The 18,234-nt window shown below is 40.9% G+C and overlaps 1 protein-coding gene across 1 annotated transcript; it reads right to left on the bottom strand.

Moving 5' to 3' along the window:
• Positions 1-418: 418 nt before the first annotated feature.
• FAN1 (FANCD2 and FANCI associated nuclease 1) lies at positions 419-17,575 on the bottom strand. The gene is made up of 14 exons (XM_085234192.1): positions 17,495-17,575; positions 16,277-17,399; positions 12,499-12,639; positions 11,313-11,508; positions 10,003-10,236; positions 9,371-9,502; positions 8,198-8,306; positions 7,398-7,517; positions 6,402-6,566; positions 3,840-4,008; positions 3,381-3,484; positions 2,068-2,262; positions 1,596-1,724; positions 419-753 (listed from the first exon to the last, which is right to left on the bottom strand). Exons 1-14 carry the CDS (start codon positions 17,573-17,575, stop codon positions 604-606), a joined length of 3,048 nt encoding a protein of 1,015 aa, XP_085090318.1. The 3' UTR covers positions 419-603.
• Between the last annotated feature and the right edge of the window lie 659 nt (positions 17,576-18,234).

Below are 18,234 nucleotides of genomic sequence, written 5' to 3' on the forward strand. Positions count from 1 at the left end.
TCAACTCCTGTCTACTACCAGAACCATCATGGCCCATTTTTGTAGGTAACACAGCTATTCCAGACAGAAGTTATTGAGCGAACAATCCTATTAGTCAATCAGATATAGCAGCAAACTGAAACATTTTAAAAAATGTTTTATACCTTAAGCGATGTCACCAATAACTGGTTCTGTACTTCACATTAAAATGAAAAATTGAAATCACTATACAGAACGGAGACAGTTAGAAAACCATCCTGGTCTTGGAGGAAGGTCACTGAAGGGAAGGTAATGAATGCAATGTGGGAATCACCAGGCTTTGCTGCCCACATTGTTCATGGCAGCAAATGTTCTCAATGGTACAAATAATGGTACAAAAAGCACCTGCAGCTGTTTGTCTAGACTGGGCAAAGGCCCTCAATACCCTTCACAGAGTCAATTATGAAATATGTATAGAAGAAAATACTTTATTCTACTGCACACAAGTGACAGTTTTCTCAGACTAGTCTTTAGAATGTTTTGTGCACTAAGAAGCCAGAATTCGGAAGAAAAGACTTTGAATAAGCAGTAACCAGCAGTGTATGGCCAACCACATCCTTAGAAACAACCAAGTTACCCATGTGGTTAAGACCTTTTGTCAACTGAGGCGTTTACTTTAGCTCCAACTGCTTGTACGTGACAAACTTCTACAGCAGCCCCCAGCTTCTTCAGCTCACTCAGCCAGATCATCTGCTTGTGGGACAGGCGATCGTTGGGGCCTTTCACTTCTACGAGCTACAAAGAAATGGGGATGAAGAATTGTGTGTATATATGTGAAAGAAATGAGAAATTGTTCATTTCACAGATACGAGACTAATTAACTCCTTTATGGCTATTTGCAACAAAAATAATACAGATTTAACACAATGGAAGACTAGTAGGTGCTAATGATTAATATCCCTAAAAAAGCTTGACTGAGACTGGAATTTAATATAGTAATTATCCACCCAAACACAGTCAGAGGAACTGGTCCCAAGTGATCAAAAACTGATCCCCTCATCTCCAGTAGCGCAGTTCCAGCTTCAACTGACTGCAACACAAAGTACAGCAGCTGCTTCAGAGAACTTTTGTTATTCATCTATGCTTTATAAATGCATAACAAGATGCTCCAGCTAAGGCACCCAACAGTCTTCTAGTGCTATTCCACTACAACACAAGGTGCAAACCATGACTGTTTACTCCATTTCTTTTGTAGCAGAGAGCTGTAGTTGTCCTATGTATTTTTGAGTGGTGACACCCCTTGTGAACAGCAGTGAGAATCTGTACGGCCGATTGAATAAAAGTTGCTTTATTGTAATTTTAACCTAAAAGACCTATTCTGCAACACTACCTAGCCATCTCCTGCTGGTTTTTATTACATCCATTAAAGCGACACCAAAAGATGTGATAAAACATCAGGTAAGCAATCAATCACCATTTGCCATACAGTTGCTGATCAGAGGAGCAGCAGGTTTAGCTCCACCACAACAGGAAAAATACCATTAGTTTATATAGACTGACAAGTGGAAGTTAGTTGTTATATCTAAAGGTAGGATACACTGAGCACCACTGCCATCATCTATCTATCTCCCAAGTACCTTGAAGTGATTACTGTGAGTACTCCACACAACCAGATCAGGAAGCCCCCCTCTGCAATGGCGCAGATCTTTGGAAAGTCGCCTAAAAACGCCACTCAGAAACATTCCTCCAAGGCAAGTGACAAGGCTCTGTAAGAGAAGTCACACAGTTGACCATTTCACCTTACTGTACAGCCATTTCTCAATTCCCACAAGAATCTCTGATGGCCAGTTGTTATATACAGTCGTTTTCCCTCTGTGTTCCTAATGCCTGTTGTAGGAAAAAAGTGACCACATCTGAAAAGGGTAACAGTACTTAGCATTAGTGAAAACTCTGCTGAAGTCTCCACTCAGTTTTCCCCTAACCATCAAAGAAGAAGAAATTTGTTTTCTCAGTACCTCAGGTCAAGCTTACTAATTTTCTGAGCATTCTGAAGCTGTGTGGGAGCTCAATAAATTAACAGAGTGCCCTTCCAGGACAAGAATTATTTACCTGAACCTGCTGGAGGGAACTAAAAAGTCCCCAGCTAACCAGTGCTGCTGCTTTTCCCTCCTGAGTGGTCCAGATGTCAGCAATCAAGTTTGCCAGAGTCTCCAAGGAAGCTCCGTGAAGCAGCTGGAGCCTGGCCTCGATGGCATCCCTCCTGTTCTCATAGAAGCAGTCAGTGTACAAATCCAGGGGGAACATCTGCATGAGAAGGTAAACACAGTGCTGAGGAGTTGCTGGCAAAGCAGCAACTCCAAGAATGACAATGCCCTACTTTATATTTTTCTTCATCTGAACTACTACTTTGTTTACAGACAATGTAATTCAAATCTATCCACCTCAATTTAATAGGGAAAAAAATGGTATATTACAACAAACTGTTGATGACAGTGCAGCAAACACTGGCCCCATCTTAGCCCATGCTTTTTTTTTTTTTTTTTTTTTTTTTTAAACTCTAGTCATATGTCCCTTAAATTCATAGAAAACAAAGGGCTTGTGCTCAGCTAACTCCCACTTGGGATCTGGAATTATGATCAGGGCTGCTGTGAGCCTGCAAATGCCCTCATGTCCCACCTCAACCTTCCAAAGACCAACCAGGTCTCAGCTTACTCTGCAAACAGTGCTTAACCCCATACAGACTTGGTCATACACAAACAGAAAGCAACTTAAAAAAGACATTTCAAGGAACACAGGTCAACCCAAAACAAAAAAAAACAAGTTGAGTTTCAGCTTTGCGAGACTCATGCAGCAATAGTTCTGAGTTTAATCCTGCTGGCCAGATTTTCACATCACTTTAGCTCCAGCTCCCTCACTTACAAAGAAATATTTCCAGTGGTCGCTAATTAGATACTAAAGGAGATGATAGGTAAGGTAGGGCAGGGCAGATGGGGGTGGACATTAACAAATCTGAAACCTGAAATTAAAGAGAAATGCTTTCCCCCTTAAAAGTAATTGAAGAAAATATATTAAAGATGTATTTTTAATGGAATGTGTCATCTTCAAACATGAACTGTGCAACAGAAGTTCTACCACTGGTTATAAAGAACAATTCAACCAGTGAGCTCAGACACAGGACAGCTGCATTTAACCCAATGAATCCCACCCCATCTGACGGTCAATCCAGACTAACATGGCACTCTGTCTCTGAGGAGCCCTTCAGCAACAAGCCCCACATAACAGCACAAAACAAGTATTGCTAAGCCTTGTCTGAAAAGTCCCTCAGAATAAAATGTGAATCCAGGCCAGAATGAGAGTGCTAACACTGCTACAGAACCTACAACAATATGGGCGAAGGAATTAACACAGCCTTTCAAAAATACCTGATAGGAATTTCTGAAGACATCGGGTATGCCATCCATGAAAATGATATCCCACATTAGAATACCATACAGTGTAATAAACGTTGAACTCTCTCCATGAATTCCTGAAAAGCAAGATTTAAAAATACAAGTATTTCAATCATTAAAATGGAAACATTATTAACTTCTACAACAATTTCATATGAAGTTCACAGATCAGAAAGGCAAAAGAAGTGATTTTTCTAAGGAGTTATAGGAGACCTTTTTTCCTCTATCAAAACAAATTCAAAACTGCCTTTTGCTCATGAAGACAGCAAAAAAATTGAAGGCCAGAAAGGTCAGCAGGAAAATACAGAGAACATTTTGAGGAAGGAATACAATCAGACCAAAACCATGTCTAATTAATTACCTAAATTGCTTAGTAAATTGGTTCTTTGCTCCCATAGTTATTTTACTGTATAAAAAAAGAGTTACTGTTACCCTGATCAAAACCATTCTGTCTGTAATGAGTTAATGCAAGCTCTTCAACTGAGCACATGACCGTGGATACACTGCAGTCTGTGCCTCCTTCTTCATCCACAATATCCTCCATTAGAAACACAGATTTTCCCAATCTTGTTTGAGGACACATCTTTCCCTTGATTGTAACCTGGAAATATTAAACCAACTAGTTACTTTCCAGCATCACAAATTTTCTTTTTTTTTTTTAAACCAGAACTAGATTGATTTTTGAAAGGAACTACATAAAATTTAACTGGTTACTCCCCAAAAGCCATTCTGTTAGAAGCAAATCAGCTTTTATAAACTGGCAAATTTTTAAGAAAAAAAAAAAAAATTCTCCCCCAAAATGCTTAACAGTTACTGTTTCCATCTGCAAAACCAGGAAGAAAGAATGTGGACAACAACAGACAGATTCTGGCCTGAAATGAGCAAGGCTATAGGGAGGTATGCTGAGGGAGAAAGGGGCTCTGCTCTGACTTTGCCCGGACACAAATCACAGAATCACAAGGTTGGAAAGGCCCTACAAGATCATCTAGTCCAACCGCCCTTCCATTACCAACCCATATCTCATAGCTCCTCATCCAAACACCTCTTGAACGCTGCCAGGGACGGCGACTCCACCACCTTCCTGGGCAGCCATTCCAGTGCCTGACCACTCCGAGAGAAAAAGTTTTCAGTCTAACCTAAACCTCCTCTGGTACAACTTGTGGCTACTTCCTCAGATCCTGTTTGTTGCCTGGGAGAAGCAGCCAAACCCCTCCTCCTCACAACCTCCCTTTAGGAAGTTGTAGAGAGCAATAAGGTCCCTCCCAAGCCTCCTCTTCTCAGACTAAACAATCCCAGCTCCCTCAGCCACTCCTCGTAAGACTTGTGCTCCAGCCCCCTCATCAGTTTCATTGCCCTTCTCTGGACACGTTCCAGGGCCTCAATGTCTTTTTTGTAGTGAGGGGCCCAAAACTGAACCCAATACTCGAAGTGCGGCCTCACCAGTGCTGAGCACAGGGGGATGACGACCTCCCTGCTCCTGCTGGCCACACCATTTCTAATGCAGGCCAGGATGCTGTCGGCCCTCTTGGCCACCTGGGCACACTGTCAGCTCACGTTCAGCCGAGCATCAACCACCACCCCCAGGTCCCTTTCCTCTTCACAGTCATCCAGCCACTCATCCCCAAACCTATAACGCTGCATGGGGTTGTTGTGGCTAAAGTGCAGGACCCGGCACTTGGCCTTGTTGAACCTCATCCCATTCACCTCAGCCCAGCGATCCAGCTTATCTAGATCCCTCTGAAGGGCCTCTCTACCATCAGAGAAATTGACACTACCTCTCAGCTTGGTGTCATCTGCAAACTTACTCAGGGTACACTCAATCCCCTCATTTAGGTCATCAATACAGATATTAAACAAGATGGGCCCCAGTACCGACCCCTGGGGGACACCGTTTGAACTTAACTCCACTAACCACTACCTGTTGGGCACGGCCCTCTAGCCAGTTCCTTACCCAAAGAAGGGTATACTTGTCCAGGCCATGGGCAGCCAGCTTCCTCAGGAGAATACTGTGAGACCATATCAAAGGCTTTGCTGAAGAGTCTAGGTAAACTACATCAACAGCCTGACAGTCTACCAGTCTGGTCAGTCAGTAATAGAAGGAGATGAGGTTGGTCAAGCACAACCTGCCTTTCATGAACCAGTGCTGGCTGGGTCTGATCCCCTGGACATCACCCACGCATGTACCACGTGATCTCACTCAAGATGATTTGCTCCATAACTTTCCCTGGTACCAAGGTCAGGCTGACAGGCCTGTAGTTCCCCAGATCCTCCTTATAGCCCTTCTTGTAGATGGAAATCACATTGGCAAGCCTCCAATCCTCTGGGACTTGTCCAGTTAACCAGGAGTGCTGGTAGATGGCCGAGAGCAGCTCAGCAATTGGCCCCGCCAGCTCCCTCAGCACACTAGGATGGAGCCTGTCCAGTCAGTCCCATGGACTTGTGACAGTCCAGATGGAGGAGCAGCTCTCTAACTGTCTCCACCTCAATCACTGGGTGTATTCTGTATAGCATCCCAGACTTCCAGATCAGGGCATAAAGTGCCCTGATTTCTTTGCAACAGTAAAGAAAAGAAATGTTCCAATACAATGAAAGTATATTATATTGCATAGCTGCACTGTGTATATTAGTGAAAAATAAACCCTTGCATTTTCTTGTGCCTTATGCTCGCAACATCCAATAACTTTTTCCTCACATACAGAATGCCTGAACACATAAGCAGCAATGCCCAGACTTCTTGCTCAGACTCTGACTTCCATCAGAGAAGTTCTGAGGGTGTCAGTGGTAAATTCTTGAGGTCTATACCTGGTAAGACTTGTACAAAAGTATTTTGTACATTTTTGTTTCAGAAATGCATTTATATTCACTTTTCTACAGCATCAGTAAGCCAGCAGTTCGTGAACAGCTCATGCTGACAGCCTCCCAAATCACTTCTTGTCAGAACAGTAAAGGCTTATGGAGTTGGATGTTTCAGAAGTACCCAGTATCTTTACTTACATGTGTCACATCCTCCACAGTTACGTCTGGCAAATCATGAAAAAGGCATCTGAGCTGCCTGCAGCTTGGTGAGTCTCTGATACGTAGAGCCCGCAGGTAGAGAGCGAGACGGTGCCCCGTCCGTACAAATGGGTCAGCCAGTCCATCCCTAATGCAGTCAACGGCCTAGCAGAGAGCCATGTAACAAGCACTAACTTAGAAAGACTAATACAGATCTATCTGTTCTTACCAAGCCCAAAGGACTAACTGATTCAGGGAGTATACAAATATAAAAACCCAGCATGTAAGATAGGGCCAGGTTTCGTACATCTGTAATAAAGTTTTATCATTTTATTTTTCATCGGAAGGCCTCCATATTCAAATTTGGGGTGTGCTAAAAAGGAATTATTCTCCATTTGCTCTATCAGTGTAAGACTGAATAAGTTCAAATTCTAAGTAAGTGACCAGAAAAAACGTTAACACTTGAGCAAATCAGTTTAACACTTTTAAGCCAGTTTCTTCACAGTACTTAATATGAAAACTGAAGGACCAGATCAGCTGCGCAAGAATACATACGTGGAACACATTATAGACAAATGCACAACTGCACTGAAGAAGATCCAGGGCTAAGTCAGAAATTTTAAAAAATGTACTCAAATTATGATTCTGATTTACTCATCTGTGACTGGGGAAAGGCATTGTGTTCTAACGTATAAATGAGGAACCATGACTAACTCTTCTTCTGTACAATTTCCAATTTGAAATTTGGAAAAGCCTGATGTGAAGTTACAAGATGCAGAAGAGACAATGCAGAAACTAGACAACTTATGACAGTATTTCCTTATAACAATTTCATAATCTAATGCAACACAAAACATGGAGAAACTGGGATTTCTAATATCTGCATTTTCAGAAGAGCCCACCCAGCTATGCTTTCACAAAACAATATAGCTTTTAAATGTTTCCACCCAGCACCTGCAGCGCTTGCAGTCACACAGCACACAGCCCGAAAGATACCTGCTTGGTGTTTTTCAAGTGCTGATGTAAATTCAGAGCGAGGCGATCCCACCACCGCCCCCTGCTGTCAGTGCAATACACGTCTTGAGCCAGAAGCGCCTGCAGCTCCTGCACTGCTGCCTGCAGCAACGAAGTGTGTCATCGTTAGCAAAGTTAGAAAACCAAGCTGAAGTTCCATTATATAATTTGCTTATCATTTTCCTTTCCAATTGGGTACTATAAAAACTTCTTACACAACTTTTTGCACAATTCAAACAATATTTTTACTGCTGCACCCAAGTATTCAGTCGCTTGGGTGTAATTTAGGAACTCTATTTGTGTGTAAACATTTAAGTTAGCTAACCAAAGTAAAATAGGCAAAGCCTTTTTTAGAATAATCTGTTTTGCTGTATCACATAAATCAGAGGCCTTTGGAGAACTTGATACCTCAGGTGAAGAGGCCAGAAATTCCACAAAAGACTTCTCTTCCAAGATTTTTCATTTTTAAAGGTAATAACCAAACTAGTGAAACACATATACCTTCAAATAATGAAATAATGCCTCAGAAACAACGCTACAGCACATTACACATGGCAAATCTCTAAAGCATAAGCATAAATAAAAGCAATTTTTAAAATCTGGGTTTCTTCTAATAGCTTCTAAAGCAGCAAAAAAAGACACTGTATACTTGAAAGTAACATGTTAAGAGAAGTGTAGGAAGCTATGGCAAACATCATCACCGTTTGCCATCCACATCAGAAATACAAACCAATGTACAACGCTACATTTAAAATGTTTTGCTGTTCACTTCATCACTTTACCTCATACATGTGAAGTCTCTGCAAAATTTCAACACCTTGAGAAAGTATCCTTGTGTATTTCCAGCCAACTGTGAAATGTCGCAGATACTCGGGTAGAACTCTGTGATTGCTGAAAAGTGAGAGTAGCTCAGGAGATCAATTTTAATTCATCTTAAAACACTCTTACAAAAATAAGAACTAAAGCATTCAAAACATGAACTGTCTTATATATGAACTGAGTATTACAGGTGCAAAGTCAAGAACCCAAATGTAAGCTAAGGTAGGGACAGTAAGCTGCATTTGTGTCACATATTTTTTGATTCAAGAGCAGAGGAATTGTTAATTAACAACTTCTGCATCAGATCCAAAATAATAAGCTGTTACATCACGTTTCCTTACTGCCAGCTTGTTCTCTGAAGTTAGAAGGATCACCTCAGAAACTCAGCTGAACAAAAGGGAAAGGCTGTAACAAGGACTTCCTCTGTGCAGGCATCTCTATGTTCCAAGAAATTACTGAATTATTTAATTATTTCACATAAAATTTCACACTGCCATAGCATGAAACAGAACTGACCTCCACGTCACTCTCTATGAGTACCAGTTTAAATCAGTTGCAGTGACAATGAATACATCAAATTTAACGCTTTAACTTTCAGTGCATCATTAAGCCAGAAATCAAAATAATTAAAACAATAACTAATGAAGGACGCTTCAAAAACAGTACACATTACTTCAGTTCAGATCTTTAGTAATGTTTCCTGAATGAAACACACTTGGAAGTTTCGACAGATGAATAACCCAGTATGCTTTCCCATAACCTTTGCAACATTCTTTTGTTCACAGTGAATTTTAAAATTCTGCTGATTGTTACTGGCCTAAAAGCCATAAAACCAAACTATGACAAGGGAAAAATAAGGCTCTTGTTCTCCCACATTGGCACGTAGAACAGAAATGTCTGATTGCCTTATCCATTCCTACCGATTCATTCCCAAGGATTTAGGAACAACAACAAAAAAAGCCTTTTCATATATAGCACTTAAAAGCTAAACAAACAGCAGGAAGTTCAGAGCTTTCAAGAACATTCAAGCTTCTTAATTTTATTAGGCTTGAATAAGCTTAATAGCCTCTCTCCAAACAAAAATTAAGACAATGCACTTAACAGTCACATATGAACAGCAGTTTCCAGTTTACTACCTCAAAGACGGGTGATTTTTCAGACTGTTCCATGTTTCTTTTGCACACATATACAGATGATGAGCTTCTTCCCAGTTCCCATTTACCATTGCAGTGGCTATATCGTTTGACAGGTGAGCAGCAGTTGCATACCTAAGGGAACAAAAACAAAATTACTGCTTTAGAATCAAGAAGCATTTATAGTTAATATAGATCAGTTCCTTCATACAGTACTTTCTAAAAATTCCCTTCCAGTCTCTAAAGCTATTGAACCATGCAGTCGACTTTATTCTTAATCTTGTACAATCAGCAGAGATGCAGATGTTACATTTTGAAGTATTTATAAAACCGGGGAACATATTTTTAGTTTTGTTCAGGATTTTTTCTAATAATCATCACAGCAATGTCAGAAACAACTTTCATCGGCAGATGACCATTAAGCAAATAAATATGCTATTCTGGTTTAATGTACAAGCTATTGTGAATTACAAGTTTAACACAGATACAGAAAAGCATCTTAGATCACTGCAAAAGTGCAATTCTACTTATTCACATCTGCAGTTCTACGAAAGTATCTTATTTGCCCACATAAGTACTATAGCAAGACTTCTCTAGAAGAAAACAGACTTCCAAATTGCCGAAGTTCCCCCTACCTGATAAGATCTTCTCTGTCCTGAAAGACTTGTGTTTTCCTATTCACAGCATAACTGGGGAATACCATACGTCCCATGTTTACCATAAGAACTGTGAAGAGCTGGCCTTGACCAGCACTGCCAGCTTCTTCATCCTCCACTGATTCAGACAGGGAAAATAGCAGCAGGATTCGAGAAAGGACAGCTCGAGGGCCTTTACATATTCTGACTGATCTTCCAGCCAAATCCTTTGCCCTGGAAGAACAAGTGAAGTGATTATACAAATCATTTTCCCCCATCACTAATAAATATTCAAATATTCAAATGCATTATGAGAATTGTTTTGTTCTCACATCATCTAATGCTTAAACTTCATTTTCAAAGAATATCCTGAGCCGGAAGGGACCCACAAGTCCAACAAGTCCTGGCTCCACACAGGACCAGCCAAAATTCAAACCCTGTGCCTGAGAGCTATATCCAAACACTCCTGGAACTCCAGGAGCTTGGGGCTGTGACCGCTGCCCTGGGAAGCCTGTTCCGTGCATAATCACTCTTGCAATTTTTCCCCCCCAAAAAGCCCCTTGAGAAACAACATAGAATACACAACCTAAAGTGAAAATGCATTAACTAAAAAAATGAAAGCGTAAGGACCAAACCTCAAGAAGAAAGAGAATTGGAACTGACTGCCCTTTGGGTGCAACCACTCCTGTTGCTATGCCAGGCGTTGCCAACATGCATCAAGATGGGGTTAGCTGTTAGGGCAGTGTTTAAAGATCACAATTTTAGATCCTGTGGTTTAGAATCTTCATAAAGTCATTTCATACAAGATTGAGATTTCTGTTCACAGAGCAGCACAGATTTACACAAGATTTCCTCTAACCGTAGAGAACAACTAGTATTTTAGCTGTCAACTACAGAGGAAGGCAGTACCTTCTCAAAGCTGATACAATTAAGCAAGTAACTAACAGCCTTTACTCTTGGAGCGGTGTAGGGGATATTTTTAGAATCTAAGTTTACCAGGTTCCTTTCCTTTTCCTGAATACATTTTTTCTTAACCTTCCTTCATACAGTTTAAGTCAAAAAAAGGGATAATAATGCCCAGAGCAGAAAAGCGCGACACTGTTTTAAAAGGGGTCTGATTCTTCCCCTTTTGTTTGATCCAGAAATTATAAGTCATTAACTGTGAATCAATATTTAACAGTGCTTTTTTTTTTAATATATATTTGAATTTACTAAACTCTCATCAAAAGGCATGTTGATTTAGTTCTTCAAAAGATAACATGCATTCACTTGCAAAACTTAACTGCAGATTTAAACAACTTAAGAGGTACCTTTTTAAAATAACAGTCCCAATACCAGCCTGATCCCTGCTGAAGACTGAACGTTGTTTTGCCAACCTCAGGAAATCATCCACAAGTTGTTGTTTCTGACCATTTGGATTTGGCAAGTGAAAGATCTTTGCTAAAGATTTTAGTTCAGGGGCAGAAAGCAAATCCAAACCTTCACACAGGTCTTCCAATTCAGAGTCTAGAAATAAAACAATCCACATACATTTGTTATGTGTTATACATGCACACTCAAGCAACAGTTCAAAGTATAGCACACTGATATACCCAAATTAATGATTTAGATTCTTCAAAAATATATTACTGATGCTATCCAGTCCAGACTGAACTTCATTATCTTCAAAGGTCCAGTAAGAAGGAATGGAATAATCAGAAAAAATCCCTTGGTAAAGCAAAGCAAACAGAAAGAAGTTTTGCGAGCTAACAAAATCTGCTGTTCAGGAAGAGCCCCAGTCTTCCTGATGATTGAAACTGTATGCCCAATGCAAAAAACAAATGGACTGCCAAGGAGAAGCATGAGCAGGGCTGCTCCACAGGGAGCAGTCAGCCAGGAATCAAGGGTGATCACCATTCCCCTGTGCGGTCCCACCATCAATGAGAGAATGGGCAGATCAAAAGTCCTGGTAACAGCCTCTACTGGAAGCCACCAGGAAAGACACTGACGATGTTCATCTAAAAGATGAGCTGGACCTTGGGTTAGAAACAAGCCTACAGTTTAGGTCTCAGTCCCATCCACAGTAAATGGCTGTAGGTAAGACTGGAAACAAACAACTGAAGCACTGGCTGGAGGTCCACCCAGCAAGATGAGATGAAGACAGGTACGCCTGTACGACAGCTCCTGGCACTACTGAGAGATACCAACTGGAGCTCCTGGACCAACGTGCAGATGATGCACAGCTCAGGGTCTAAGATGAGGCTGATGAGGGCAAGTAAGGCCTACAGGTACATCAGTGACACTGACATTTATTCATCTCTCCCTACTATCTCCTATGCACTAACTGTTTTCATTATTAATGCAATATAACGTGGGGCTCATAGACCCAAAACCTTTAGTTATTTTGCTCTTCTAATTCTCATGGGAAGGACAAGCATGTAGAGCATTAAATGCTAACGTGCCACAACTCCATATTTTACTTATAATACTTTTAATACTTACTAATGCAGGCCATACCTGTTTGCAAAAATCTGGCTTCAACCAGTTCTTCAATTGTTGGAGACAAATCCTTAGCTATCTCTTCATACTCAATTTTGTTCACTTTTAACCAGTTCAGCTTACGTTGAAAAAGTCTCACATATAACTTCTGCCCACCAACTGAAAATTGTAGTTAAAAAAAGGAAGGAAAACAAGAAAATTAAATTCTAGAACCTGACGCTATGCATACCTTACCTACAAAAAGAACTTAGATGCAGATATCCTCTAAAACACATTTTAAATCTGCCTGTACTCTAAAGACAAAAGTGGTAAGATAACAGAAAGTACTTTTCAAAGTAATCATTGCTCATTAGAATCTTTAAGTTTAGTAGATAATAGTAATCATTACAAAGTATTTGATAGGTAATGAACATTGCCACAATGTATTGTACCGTTTAAGGAATAGTTTATTGTCTAGGAAAAGTCAATTTTATTTTTCAAACTGTGTGATATTAAATAAATCTTTTGCTTTCTTTAACACTCAGTCTATAACTAACCATCTGATGAGGGAGGAAAAAAGAAGTTGCAGAGTGATTTCAGAATCACACAATACACTTCAGTGTATCTGTCTTCAGACTCTTATCTTTACCGAAGACACATAAGCTTTACTAGTAAGTATATCAACTGAAGATAAGGAATAAAAACAAAAACAAAACAAAACAAAAAAAAACCACCAAAATACTCTTTGATGTTTTATCAGGGAAGATTTCACTTAAAGCACCTTTAAAAAATACTTTGAATTTACTAACTATGTTGAAATTCAACCAAATAAAAACTTATTACATCTTAGCTGAAAATTGCCTGGTCACTGTTACTACATTCAGCACCCTTTTAAATACCTACCTCATTCGTCACCCCTCATCAACTCCTAACTTGTTTATCCCTGTCTCCTGCTGATGAACTGAAACTGATCCTTAATAAAAACAGACATTGAAACACTACCAGACATAGATATATTTAAGAAATAAGAATTGATTTTTACATGCTTATTTAACTGTTCTCTTGTCCCCAAGCAGACTTCTTCAGCCTTTTTGTTAATAGAATGTTTCCAGGATCAGTTCACTGAGACAACAACAATCAGACACCTCAGCTGGTTATTTTCTCTGTAATGTTATCTCCCCATTTTTCAAATCTGGAAGAAAAGAGTTGAGTAACACACCAACATCCTTTCTCCACCATGGAATCTGACCTAAATCGGCCTGCAATTCAGGAAAGGTACGAGGACTGTTTTCTCTCTAAAGGACTTGAATAACAAGTATAAAAATGAATAACAAATAAATAACAATTTAAAAAGTGTACGCACTTTTTTTTTGTTATGATAACCAAGAAGCAATACTTGCTTGGATAGAAACTACTAATGTGGAACAAATATCCCATCTACCTGAACTATTCAAGTATTCTGTCCAAGGTTTCTTGAAGGTAAAAGTGTTCCATCGCTTGTCCAGAATTCATTATCTATTGACTTAATGCCTTCCAACCACATCTCTTGTGCTGCTGGCTCATCATCCCTTGCTGAGTGGCCTCTCCTGACTCCTGATAAATAAAGTCCTATGTTATCACCTCATCTTACTTAAGATAGTCTCAACTTATGTTAGCATTGTAAGTGTCCAGTGTTACTGCAGTTCATTATTACAATACAATCTAAAATAATTTGATTGTAAGGAGGCAATCATTGTAGAAATGCCTAAGTGTAGAGGTCTACTTCCTCCCCTGAAGTTTCTTCATCCTTTTTTAACAATCAGCTCTTTACATGGTTGGAGTTAACTCAGTTGACTTTTCCACTAGGACAGATGAATAATGCTGACATGGTCTTCCAGCTGCTTAACATAAAACCAGAGGACCTTTTCTGCAGGCTGCCTGACCACAAGTGCTCCATACAGAGACACGTGTGTTTATTTATTTATTTTAAAAAGGAACTGAGACTACTCACCCAGGCTCTATTCTTCCTAAAAAGCATGAACAAACACGTCTCCATTTTTGTCACCCAGCACTCTGTACTAAAAACTTTATAATGATGACATGCACTAACTCAACATCACACTGTTATTCTCCACTTCTACAAAAGGCATTAGCAATAATTTTGTTGAAAACCTCCAACCAGGCTTGGAAAAATTTCACATAGTTATTAGTCATATGTTACAGCCTTGATACTCTCTTTTCTAATGTCCTGTGGTGTCAATCTGCAGTGTTGTTAGGACTTCCCAGAAACAAACATTAAAGAACACAGAGCTCTAAATAATTAGGATAGTTTTCTTCCAGTCTGCAATAAGACAAAAAATAGAGAAACAGCTGGTCTAAAGACAATATGCTAGTGCAGGAAAAAAATGAATAGGATAGAATTGCTCAGGTTGGAAAAGACCTTAAAGATCATCAAGTCCAACCACAACCTAACCACACTACCCCAACTCTAACAACCACTGCTAAATCACGTCCCTGAGCACCACATCCAAACAGTTTTTAAACACATCCACAGATGGTGACTCGACCATAGGGGAGCCTATTCCAGTGCTTAACAACCCTTTCTGTAAAGAAGTTTTTCCTGATATCTAACCTAAATATATTCTCTAGAGAGGAAAAAGAGCAAGATGCGTGTCAGTTTTGAAATACTAGTCTTCTACAGTGTGATACACTCCACAGACCACTAGCTAAACCAAACTGACCTAACATAACACATCACTAAGTGCAGAATGCTTTCCAACTGATTTTCTACCAGCAGACATGCATGTAACATTTTGGCAGTTCTGCAAATTCAGCTCAGATGCACACAGCTCATAAGAGCATAAGCATACAAACATTTTGTCAGGTATCCGTGTGTTACCGCAGTAGCTGAAGGCAACATAGACAGCTATGGCTGCAATACTCCGAGTATTCTTCTGGTTAATAGAAACTTATTTCTATTTTGATGCCCCAAGTTAGCAGAAATACTGGTAAAACTATTCTTAATTACAACTCACGACAAATTAAAAACATGCATGTAAATTTGGAGGGATGGTTTTAACTCTTGTTAAATTCTGCCCTTTTTACAGTAAAACCATCCGTGTAGGAATCAAGCAACATTTAAGTGGTGGGTTTAAATCTCATTATGGTTAATGAAAGTTAAAAGCAACACGAGACTTGCAAGAAAATGACTGGTAATTAGCAGTTAGCATTCAAAATCATTACGTAATAATAACTGGGATAACTATGTATTCAAACCAAGCATAAAAGTCACCTGGAAATGCGCAGAACCAGAGCTCAGAAACACACCATTTCAGAACTACTTTTTTCAAGGTCTGTGTGTATAGCACAGACCTCTTTGTAACCACATTTTGCAGAATTTCCACGTGTATTATTCATAAAAACTTCAGTGTTTCATTACAAAACAAACCAAAAAAACAAAAAAGTGTTAACTGATAACTCCTCCTATGAATTCAAGTTAAATGCTGAAGCAATTTGACTTAAGATTCTGTTAAGAAAAGGTATTTTGCAAGTTAAGCTACAGAAATTTGCACAATCATATATATATTTTAAATTCTCTCCTTACTTCATCCATTTCGTCCCTGTTTATTATTACGGTCCTTATTACGGTCCATTAAAGCAGCATTTGGTAAGTTTACCTGCAGGAAGCTCCTGGAGGGATATGTCTCCTGAGGAAAAGGAGTTTCTTCCATTAAGTTTAACAAGCTGAATTGCCTGTTGGTACAGTGCTCTTCACTCAAAGCTATGAAACAGTTCTCTCTACAAAAGACAGCATGATAATATAAAAACAGACAGATACCTGATAATTGGCAGAATTTAGTAATAACGTTCATATCTTGCTCATCAAAGAGTCTCACATCATCTTCATTCTCCAACACTGCTTGCAACACCATTAAAAAGTTTCGGAGGTAATACGGGTGACTAGGAGAGCTAACCTCATTTATTTTATTTAAAATATCACCAACGGAATTTTGAGAATCCACCTTTTCCACAGTTTCTGACAAATTATGATTAAACTCATAATTAAAATCTTCAAGAACTTCCACAGGAAGTACCTGTTCGTCACTGTCATTAAAGCAGCTTTGCATACCACAGTCCACTTCCATCTCTGAAGACAGAACATGTTGAGCACGTGGCTGTGCCTCAACCTCTGAACTTCTGACCAGCCCTGCTGAGGTACCAACAGCCAGATGTACTTGAGAATTACTGGGAGTGAGCACCATGCCTTTAGATCTACTTCCTGCACTGGAATTCCTTGCACCAAACAGCACTCTTTTATCAGCTGGTAACGATACCTGAACAACATCTGTAACATCTCCCTTATTATATTCATCTATTTCAGCTTGAAATTCAGACTCCTTCTCTGAGGTATTTTGCTCCTGGTGCACTCTCTGAACAAGCTCGTTTTCTTTCTGAGAACTACTCCCAGCACAGGTATCATCAGCACCGCCATCCAGTACTGCAGCACTGTCACACACGCTGTGAGCAGCTGGAGGTGAGGAGTCCATCTCCTTGTACACGATCTGCTTTCCCCTCTGGATGCGACGTCTTCTGGACAGCTTAGATGACAAGCTTCCCAAAGAAACAACTTTAACCGTTTGCTCCGTCGGCTCAGTGTAAACATCACCGACCGGACCCCGATTGCTAAAATAAGGACTAACGTGCCCCACTGCCCTGCCTTCTGTTTTCAGCACTCTGCTTTCGGAAGGACTGGTTCTCAGATGTGAGGGCTCCGAACAATACGGGCTGGAATTACTGCTCACAGGTGTGCCTGGCAGACTCTGTGTGGTGCCGAGCACTGCACCCCCATCACCACCACCACACCAGCAGCAGCAGCCAGCCCGACACAGCCACTCCGACACAGCTGGTCCATGTGCTGGTTGATCCCGTACCTGGGCACCAGCTGCCCGCACACGGGACAGCTAACTTTGGCTGGGGGGGCGTTGCTGAATAACGAAATAATAGACGAGGATTGTGGAGGTATAGAGGGTGTTCCTTTATCTTTCGCTTTCCTCGCCGTTTCTTTCTTTTTCTTCTTTGCACTCGGTAACGAAGCCATCTGGGCTTTTCTTCTTCCCGAAGGCCTGGATTCGGACATGATGGAACCTCACAGCCTTCCGGCGGCACTGGCAGCGTTGGTCAGGGCATACCTGCTGTTCTGCAACGGTTAAACATGGGAGGGGAAAAAAAACAGAGAGAGACAGACGACTTCTGCCTTTGCACGACCCATCCGGCCCGCAGCACTCCTCCGACGCCCTCACGGACCCTCCGAGCCCGCCCAGAACCCCCGCGCCGCGCTCAAGCGCCACATCGCCGCCTGAGGCCCAACGGCCGCCGCACGCGCCGAGGCCCGGAGCCGCTCGCCGGCAGGTCGTGCAGCGCAGCGCCGAGCCGAGCGGCCGACAGGCACAGGCAGTCGAGCGCGGAGCGGCAGCGCGAAAAGCGGGCTGCGGCTGAACAATGCCCGCGAGACTTCTGAAAGAGTCACGTGGGGCTTACGCTTTCCAGCACCGCCGAAATAGCTCTACCTTGGTCAGAGCGCTTTAAAAACAATAGCGGATGCTGCCTTAGAAGCAGAGATGCAACAGCTGCTTCTCATTCCTCCCTCCTCAAAGAGGAGTCCGCTCCTGGAGGAGTCCACCACTGCGACTGTGCCAGAGCAGCACAGCTGAGGCAGAGTTAAGATGAAAAAAGCAAATAACCTGTGTTAAAAAGAGCTATGTTAACTTACATCTTCAGTAGCTAACCATTTGTTTG

This window comes from Meleagris gallopavo, chromosome 12, assembly GCF_905368555.1.
Source record: "Meleagris gallopavo chromosome 12, MGAL_WU_HG_1.1, whole genome shotgun sequence".
NCBI lineage: Eukaryota > Metazoa > Chordata > Aves > Galliformes > Phasianidae > Meleagris > Meleagris gallopavo.